The sequence below is a fragment of the Camelus bactrianus genome, unplaced genomic scaffold (genome assembly GCF_048773025.1).
Source record: "Camelus bactrianus isolate YW-2024 breed Bactrian camel unplaced genomic scaffold, ASM4877302v1 HiC_scaffold_97, whole genome shotgun sequence".
Classification (NCBI taxonomy): domain Eukaryota; kingdom Metazoa; phylum Chordata; class Mammalia; order Artiodactyla; family Camelidae; genus Camelus; species Camelus bactrianus.
Genome location: NW_027413981.1, coordinates 50,108 through 58,893, shown reverse-complemented (window position 1 = coordinate 58,893; position 8,786 = coordinate 50,108). Strand labels below are relative to the sequence as shown.

The 8,786-nt window shown below is 40.6% G+C and overlaps 1 protein-coding gene across 1 annotated transcript; it reads left to right on the top strand.

The window, feature by feature from the left end:
- The first annotated feature begins 306 nt into the window (after positions 1–306).
- On the top strand, positions 307–7,459 carry LOC141577049 (uncharacterized). The gene is made up of 5 exons (XM_074360311.1): positions 307–686; positions 1,349–1,463; positions 1,622–1,795; positions 4,880–4,986; positions 6,303–7,459. The coding sequence occupies exons 1-5, from the start codon at positions 475–477 to the stop codon at positions 6,442–6,444; spliced, it is 750 nt and encodes a 249-aa protein (XP_074216412.1). The 5' UTR covers positions 307–474; the 3' UTR covers positions 6,445–7,459.
- Positions 7,460–8,786: the final 1,327 nt, after the last annotated feature.

The window sequence follows — 8,786 nt, the reverse complement described above, 5'->3', positions numbered from 1 at the left end:
CTCTCTGGGGGACTAGGCCTTCAGCATCCTGTGGTTCCACCCCACTCTAACCGCAGTTGCATACAAACATGGCTTTCTCAGGGTCAAGCCTCACTTCTGGAAATGTCCCAAAACACTCAGCCACCTAGCACCAACATTTCAAAGGAATCCAAAATGGCCCACAAGCAATTGCAGAGACTTAAAATGACTTAGGCTCCCACGTGCGCACCGGGCACACTGGGCCTCTGGGCCTCTGTGCACACTCACAGGGACACTGGCTCTGGAGGGACAGTTGAGGGACAGTTGAGGGACTGTTGAGGGTCAGTGCTGTTGCTAGGCTACGAGTGTTCCGGACCAAACATTCCAAGCCGCTGAGCTTCACAGCCAAGGTGTGGCAGCGAGACCTCTGTGGCTCTTCTGCAGCGCCAGCGCTGAGATTGGGAGGTGGCAAGAGACCAGGAGGGAAGTGAGCGGTGTCGGAAGGCGATAAGCCAGATGAAGAAGAGACTCGTTGAGTTCGTGAACTGGGTGGACTTCAGCATCCATCAGAGAGAGCGCAGGAATCGTGAGAAGCCTGTGCCTGGGTATCATGTCCATAGGTGTGAGCTAAAGGAGTTCCACAAAGCCGCATATTTAGGTGACACGCATACACTGCAGGAGCTGCTGTCACATAAGAAAAATGTAGACAGCAGAGACAGGAAGAACAGGTAACAGAGGTGGTGCGGGGTGGGGCGGGCCTAGGAGGAGCTGCCAACTGTGGTTGTAAGACATGGATTTTAAATTGCCTTCCCATGTCAGAGATGTTCAAGTGTGAGACAATGAGCATGTTAGAATCATTGAAGTACAGTGTTCTCATCCTTGCAGCAGCAAAGTAGATACACTATCATTTTACTTAATTGAAATGTTGTCTTGGTAAAACAGTAACGGTAACAATTATAATATTATCTAACAATTATTGAGCTGTTCAACTGCCAGACACTTTGCATAGCTTTTCATTTAAGCATCACAGCGGCATCCTGTAAGATAACTACTACTTCATGCCCATTTTGTTGATGAGGAAATTGAAGCACAGACAGGCTAAGTGAGAGCTAATAAGGGACAGTGTTAAAGTAGAAGTCAGACCCAAGGTGAGCTGAATCTCAACGGCATGCCCTTTCTATTCAAACAGGTAGTTCTTCCATTAATGTGGTGAGTAATAAGAGCTAATAAATATTGTTCTTTCCCCATAGAAAGAACTAAGATAAGAAGACTAAATGTTAGTTTTAAAGGGGTAGGAATAGCATGCTGTTGAATGTTTACAATTACATGAGTAACTGTACCTTTGAACTAGTACGCTCTAATTTCCTAAAAAGTCCTCTCATGTTCTCAGGACTGCCCTACACTTAGCCTGCGCCAGCGGCCAGTCATCAGTGGTGGCTCTCCTTATCCAGCGGAAGTGTGACCTGGATGCTCGTGATGAGGAAAGCAAGACAGCTCTCATCAAGGTGTGTAGCAGCCAACCGTGTCCACGTGAGATGGATTCGATTTACTTAGAATAAAAATGAATTTATCTGTTTTAAATATAACGAGCTGCTGGGACTTGAGGAATGTTAACTTGGAATGCCTAGCACTTACAGTCTGTTTCTTGGCTTGATACCAACAGGCTGTACAATGCCAGAAAGAAGTGTGTGTCACTATCCTGCTGAAACAGGGTGCTGACCCAAATCTTGCGGACAACTGTCAGAACACTGCTCTGCATTACGCCGTCTTGGCTGAAGATACATCAATTGCAGCAGAGCTGCTCTGCTATAAGGCAAACATCGAGGCGATAAACCAGGTATAGCTCAACTATTTACAAGATATTTGAAATACAGGGATTTTTCTAGCTACAGGTGTTTTATTTATAGTAGAATGTATACTGAATACACCAGGCCCTGTTACCATGGAAACAACTCCAAAGCCAAGGCCAGGGGCTAGAGGTAGTGCCCACGGAAAGGGCAGAGCTCTGTCTCCCAGCCGCACTTCTACCCCAGAAGGAACAACGTCCCATTAGGAAGTGCCTGGGAGTGGGTGGTAGGCTCAGCGCCTAAAGAAGATGAAGGCTTGCGGGGAGTGAAGTGATGGCAAGGGCTGGCTGCCTGCCTGGGGGTGGGTGGGAGGAGGAAGGAGCCCAGTACCCAGCAGGGGGAGCTGGGTGACTGCACCTGGGCAGGGGAGGCGGCAAACTGCAGGCCCTGAGCACCCCAGCATCCCAGGTTCTAGAATCTGGGCAAGTGAGGTCAGGTCATGTTTGACAGCCAGCAGGGGCATTCACCTGTGCTGGTGGCCACATGGCCCTCCACGTACACCTTCACCTTGGGGTCTTCCATGCTCAGCCGGGTGCAGCTCCCCTGCAGGGCTGTGGCTGTAGGTGGGGAGCAAGTGATGGCGCAGCTGGTCCTCCTGCTTTTCCTCCTGGCTCTCCCCTGAAGATTTGGATTGAATAAAGGTACTCAGGTCTAGACACAGTATTTAGAAATACTTCCCTGAGATTCTGATACAACCCTTGGTTAAGGACTATTGAATGGATACATGTAATACATGTAAATTCACAGATCTCAAAAATAAGACGTCTCTGGAAGTGCGGGGGTTTGATAGATGCTGCTTCTTTCAGTGCTCTCGTTTCCAGCCATGTTAGCCTGACTTCTATCCGTCTCTTCCTGGCAATATTACTGGCAGTATCTATTGCCTTGAAGAGTAGCTCCTTTTCCCTTCTAACCACTGATCATTCAGTGGCTCTCAGACAATCCTATAAACTTGGTTGTGGTGAGTGATTCAGTAAGTAGAGTCAGACCCTTTAAAGATTTTGCACCATTTGTTCCCATCCAGGTCATTAGGTCAACAGGGTTTTTCTGATTGCAGTAATAGGAAATCATGAGCCTTCTTTTGGTTAAAGCTGTGTGACAGACTCTTGCAATCTATCTGTTAGATTCACTGAGCCCTAGCATAATCAAGATGACAGCTTTTTAAAATTAAAGTCTAGTTACAGTGTTGTGATAGTTTCTGGTGTACAGCAAAGTGATTCTATTATATATATATATATATATATATATATATATATATATATATATATATATTCTTATTCAGTTAAATATAAAATTCTTATTCAGTTATATATATTCTTTTTCAGTTATATATAAAATTCTTACTCAGTTATATATATTCTTATTCAGTTATATATATTTTCTTATTCAGTTATATATATTCTTTTTCAGTTATATGTATGTACATATATATATTCATATTCTTTTCCGTTATGGTTTACTACAGGATATTGAGTATAGTTCCCTGTAGTATATACAGTAGGACCTTGTTGTTCATCTATTTTATATATAGTAGTTTCTATCTGCTAGTCCAAAACTGCTAATTTATTCTTCTCCCACCCCCTTTCCCCTTTGGTAACCACCAGTTTGTTTTCTATGTCTGTGAGTCTGTTTCTGCTTTGTAAATAAGTTCATTTGTATCATATTTTAGAGTCCACATATTAAGTGATAGCCTATGGGGTTTGTCTTTCACTTTCTGACTTACCTCACTCAGTATGAGACTCTCTAGGTCCTTCCATGTTGCTGCAAGTGGCATTATTTCATTCTTTTTTTTATGGCTGAGTCGTATTCCATTGTATATAAGTGTACCATGCAAGATGGCAGTTTTAAACATCAAGACCCATGACATTAGTAACAAATTGGAATTGTTATAATAATTTAGTTTCAGCCGTCTTATGAACTGATGATCCATTTGATTAACAATCAGGGAGAATAAGATACAGGTAGATTGTAGTTTTAGCAGGCATTGGAAAAATTCTTGAAGTGGATATTATGAGTCTTAATCACAATTTTTATTTCATGTTGGGGCCCAGTGTTTTCGTGTGTAAGACATATGATTCTACAGGAAGGCAAGGTTTTACATACAAATACTTGATTTACACCCAACTGTTTGGAAACACAGCAAACATAAAAACACAAGTGGGCTATAGACTAAACATGGCCCTGGGTATGTTCAGTTTGTCTCCACACATTGAGTCAACATTTAAAATTTAGGAGACTTGTGCAGAAATCTGCACTTCAGAACTTCTCCTCAAGAATCAAATCTGGTCCCCCTTGAGCCCAGGCTCCTGTGCGGTCTGCCCTGCAGAGGTGGCCCCTTCTTGGTGGGGCGTGTGTTCTCCGGTGTGCTGTCCTCACCTGGGACCTTCACTTACTCGGGCCACCTATGTTGCCTCTGTAAGCATTTGAATTTACAATTCCTGTTGTATATTTTGATAAGTATTTCAATATTTTAAAGACAGCCTATATTAATTTATAGTCTACTTCATATTTTATAATAATCCCTTAAGAGTGGGATGGAAGTTTTCAAATTAGAATGTATAAGTTGGTTTAAAAAAAACCTTTTCTTTACATGCAAGTAGTCATATTCCCATTGGAATGTCTGCAAGCTTTATGAGATTAGTCGTAGTTGTAACTGGATAGGTTATGCATGTTGCAGACAGTATGGTATCTTTCTCCTCAGCGTGGCTCCTTAAAAATGTAGTTGATTCAGTAGCTAAATGGCTCTCTCTGGAGCAGTGTTTAGAGTGTCAGGAGTAGTAGTTGAGCAGTAAGGGAACTAGAGAATGCCTGACGCACGCTGCGATAGAAGCGAAGGTTCTTGGAACCAGCAAATGTCTGAAGGGGGTTTCAGAGAATGACTTCACAGGGAAACTTTCCAGGAGGCCAAGGAGGAACCTTTTCAAGAGAAGGGGCACAGTGGGGCGAGGAGGAAGGAGCTACTTGTTATTTACTTTTTTATAGTATATGTTTTAAGTTCAGAGGCTTAAGTTTTTAAATTCAGTTTTGAAATGTATATGTAATTTTGTACATTATCAAATGTTTTTACTATTTTACAGTATAACTTCACACCATTTTTAGTCGCCGTCAGGGAGAACAAAGAAGAGATGGTCAAATTTTTGATTGAGAACGGGGCAAATGTACATGCAGTCGACAAGATGCAAAGGTACAATAGTTTGTTCTCTCTCCCTCTTTTTTTTTTTTTTTGTTTAATCTTAATGTTGTTCTAGAGTAGTAACAGCCAATCAGAAAGATTAACTTAATAAGAAGAGGATTAACTTGGAATCAACACATCATCAGTCAGGTAGAAAAGCAATTATTCTGCCTGGTGTCACGAAGAACGGTATGCAGCAGGACTCATCTTCCTTTATGGTAGTGACTGCTGTCATTTGCAACCTGATTTTTTTGGTCATGTGATCTTACCATAGTTCAGGGATTTCATTTTAGTTTTATTAGTATGGACTCTAATTTTAATTTACCTTATGAGACAGTGTTGAATTTCTTCATTCTTTTATAATTTTTTTAACCTCTACTTGGTGTATATTTTTTTCTTAAAAGATGCATATTAAACAGAGAGGAGTTTGTTTTGCCTTTTGGATGATTCTGCTTTAAATTACTTTCTTTGAAGGATAGTGATGTGATTAGGTTATCACTAAGTGAGTATCACTAATAGAGTAACTATGACCAGATACTGTGGGCTCATCAGTTTTTATCCTTTTTCATTTCTAGTACAGTTTGATGTTTTTATTTTCAATTGATAACGGTAGAAGGAAGAAAAATAGCTTTAAATATTGAATAAACATTCCCTTTAAAGAAGACAGGTCATTAGTGGATGATAGAGAGGAAGGAGCTGGGCTTTAGAGTCAGATGAGGTTGAATTCCCAGCTCTCCTGCTGGTCAGGTGTGTTACCTGGGGGACATGATTTATCACCAACCAGTACGTTTCCTGTCACGTAAAGGAGGGTCGTCGTACATCCTTCAAGGGTGGTTGTGCCTAAGAAAGACCATGCGTAGACTGTTCAGGTTAGTGCCGGGCACATGCTTCTCAGCGTGGTTAACTGCAGCCGTGACTATTTTTGTTGCCATTTTTATTCATGTTACTGTTTTCAGCCTGCAAACAGCTTCTCCTTACCTGATCTCTAGCTGATTTTAAAGCATTATATTTCAGACTAGAGAAGAAATGGGGAATCCTTTATTTAAACCTTTACCTACTTCAGATAAGTGACCTCAGCATCCTTTCTTGTCCATCAGAGGACTTTAAGTTAGCAGCTTCTACTATGTGCTACCCAAGTAGGACAGGAGGCTTCTTTTTTGTCCCTCCATTTTGGCCTTGGAGGGGATTTGCAAAGATGAGCACTTGAGCATGTAAATGGTCAGTTCTCCAGGGGTGGGCAAGATATTAACTTGGTAAACTAGACCAAATTAACTGCTTGAGTTACGCTAACTAATTTCCTAAGGGTGAAGTTGTCTCTTTTATTTTAGATCAGCGCTCATGCTTGCTGTGTTTCATGACTCACCGGACACAGTCAAGCTGCTGCTTCAGAAGCACGTTAATGCCAGTTCTCGAGATTTACACGGAATGTCTGCTGAAAGATATGCTTGTCGTAATGGTTTTAAACAGTAAGTGTTTACATTAAAATGGCAGTTATCTCTAAATTGAGGTTGAAAATGACCTAACTGTTACTTGTTACATGACAGGTGAGAGTTCCTAGTTGGGAGCAGGCACTTTGGGGATGGCAGTGAGACCCTCCCCATCACCAGCTGGAAACCAGCAAAAGGCCAGACTAGTGAGATGGAGCAGTGGGCACGGGGTTCTTTATCTCAGGGTTTATAAGACCTTTATCCTTAGGGTCCTACTGGTCTCCATTTCATTTCAGTGTAACCCCTATGCATGCGGTCCAAGTAATGTCACATATCTGATTTTTCTAACTAGTCATTTGGGTCTTGAAATGTTTAGCAGAGCAGAAAATCCTGTATTTTCCTTTGGGGGCTTTCTTCTATAATCTTCCTCTTGCATTTTTCAAGAACCTAAGGGATTCCCTAAGGCCACAGTGACAACCCTCTCCCAAAGGCATTGGGGCAGGGCGAGGGCATGCTAATCGTTCTCTTGTTTCCCTTGATTCTGTTGCTGCAGCGTTGGTACTAAAACTAGTTTTAACAGGATCTCCTTGGCAGCTGAGTCTGGGTCTGGATGTTGCTCTCTAAAGACCTTTAATAAAATTTTAAAAGAAGAAAAGGAAAAAGAAACTGGTCGTGCAGTCGGGTCATGACTGACCTCTGCTCCCGGGATGCCTGTGCTGATCCAGTTTCCGCGGTCTTCGTGGCGATCGACACGTAAACTTCAGCGTGACAGCTTGTTTAGTTCTCATACATATGCTTGTATGAGGTCATATATTTATAAATGAGTTTAGCTACAAGTTATATAGTAGCTGAGGTGTCCTGAATTATAAACCACGAAGAACAGCTAATCACCATAATTTGTAACATTTTCTGAAAACTGCCACATCTAAATGTTACACCTATAAAAAAAACACACATTGGGTTTTATTTGGGATTCTCAAATAGTTCCAGCATTAAAGTTCAAGAACAGATTATTCCATTCTTCCCCTATTTCTCTCAGCATCTGAGGAATACATTCTCTCATTAAATCTTTGTAATACTCTTATGAGTGTTAATAACTAATTGCCTAACAAGACAGTAAGATCCCAGTTTTATAAAGGAAGACTTTGAGCTGAAGAGAAGCCCCTTTTCCAGGAACAAATAGCTGTTGGTTATAGAGCTGGGACTTGTGAGTTCGAGACACTTTCCTTATGTCAGGCTCGCTCTAGTTAACTTACTGAGCTGTACTGCCCTCAGTTCATGACTACTTCACCTTCCTTTTTTTTGTTTTTTAATTATACATCCTAAATTTAAAAGTGTAGATTGTACAAGTTTGAAGTATATGGGACAGTTGAAGTTTTGATATTACCTCTGATATTGTCTGAAATAATCTAAGAATTTAATATACTTGGTAATTGTTTTTGATATTAGTATTCAAGTAGTAATATGTATTTATCCCATGTTTTTATACACAGCCTTTACCAGCTGATTGTCGACTACACAGATGGAAATATACCAACTACTCCCCCTCAAAATACCGACCTAGGACAGAGTTCTGGTAATAAGTTACTCTTGTTGGGCCTACCATAGATAAGGAAGTAAGATTGAGGACGTTTTGATAATGGAAGAGCAGTGAAAAAAGCCAGTGTGTAAATTTCATGTATGTTTTTATTTTTTTCATTAATTTTTTCTTAATGGTCTAGTATTCAGAATTATTTAAGAAGTTAATTGTAGGTAATTTAAAATGAGAGACAATATTGTCTGAAAACAAATTCATTTATTTAATCATGGCTCCTGAAATGCCATATTACATCTTTGTGTAAATAAGAAAAACAGGGTTTTAACTTTGTTGTACATTTCCTCTAACATTATAACAAGTTGGCCTTGTTACAGAACTGGATCTTTAATTTTTACAGCAAATGGATTACTTCCGGTAAATGAATGCTAGTTATTGCATAATGAGTAGTCTCACTAAAAAGTTATTGTCTTTAACACTGGGAGCTCAGGAATACCTTCCTGGTGCTGTAAACAAATGGCCAACAATTAGAACTGCACAGCTGGGCCAGTGTGTAGCATACTAATAAGAGATTGTTTTTTAAAGATACCCAGTGATAGTGCAGAAGTCAGGAAAGCAGTGTCTTGTTGAGAAGCACTGGTTTCTTTTCACATCATTACACCAACAAGGTCTCTTTCTTACCGATTGCATTCCTCAGAAGTGCAAACAGAATGAGATATGTTGCCGTCATGAGAGTCAGATGTTTTCTTCTTTTTGGGGGATTCTTGTCATGAAACTATATTTTGTTGGAACAAGATTTTCTATTGCCATTAGTTAAAGGATTGTCATAATAAATACTCAAATAGCACAAC

Excerpts from the sequence above, each read along its gene's own strand:
- LOC141577049 (XM_074360311.1), top strand. The coding sequence starts at position 475 with ATGAAGAAGAGACTCGTTGAGTTCGTGAACTGGGTGGACTTCAGCATC. Across the intron at positions 1,464-1,621 it reads GCAAGACAGCTCTCATCAAG|GCTGTACAATGCCAGAAAGA; the intron begins GTGTGTAGCAGC and ends TGATACCAACAG. Across the intron at positions 4,987-6,302 it reads GCAGTCGACAAGATGCAAAG|ATCAGCGCTCATGCTTGCTG; the intron begins GTACAATAGTTT and ends CTTTTATTTTAG.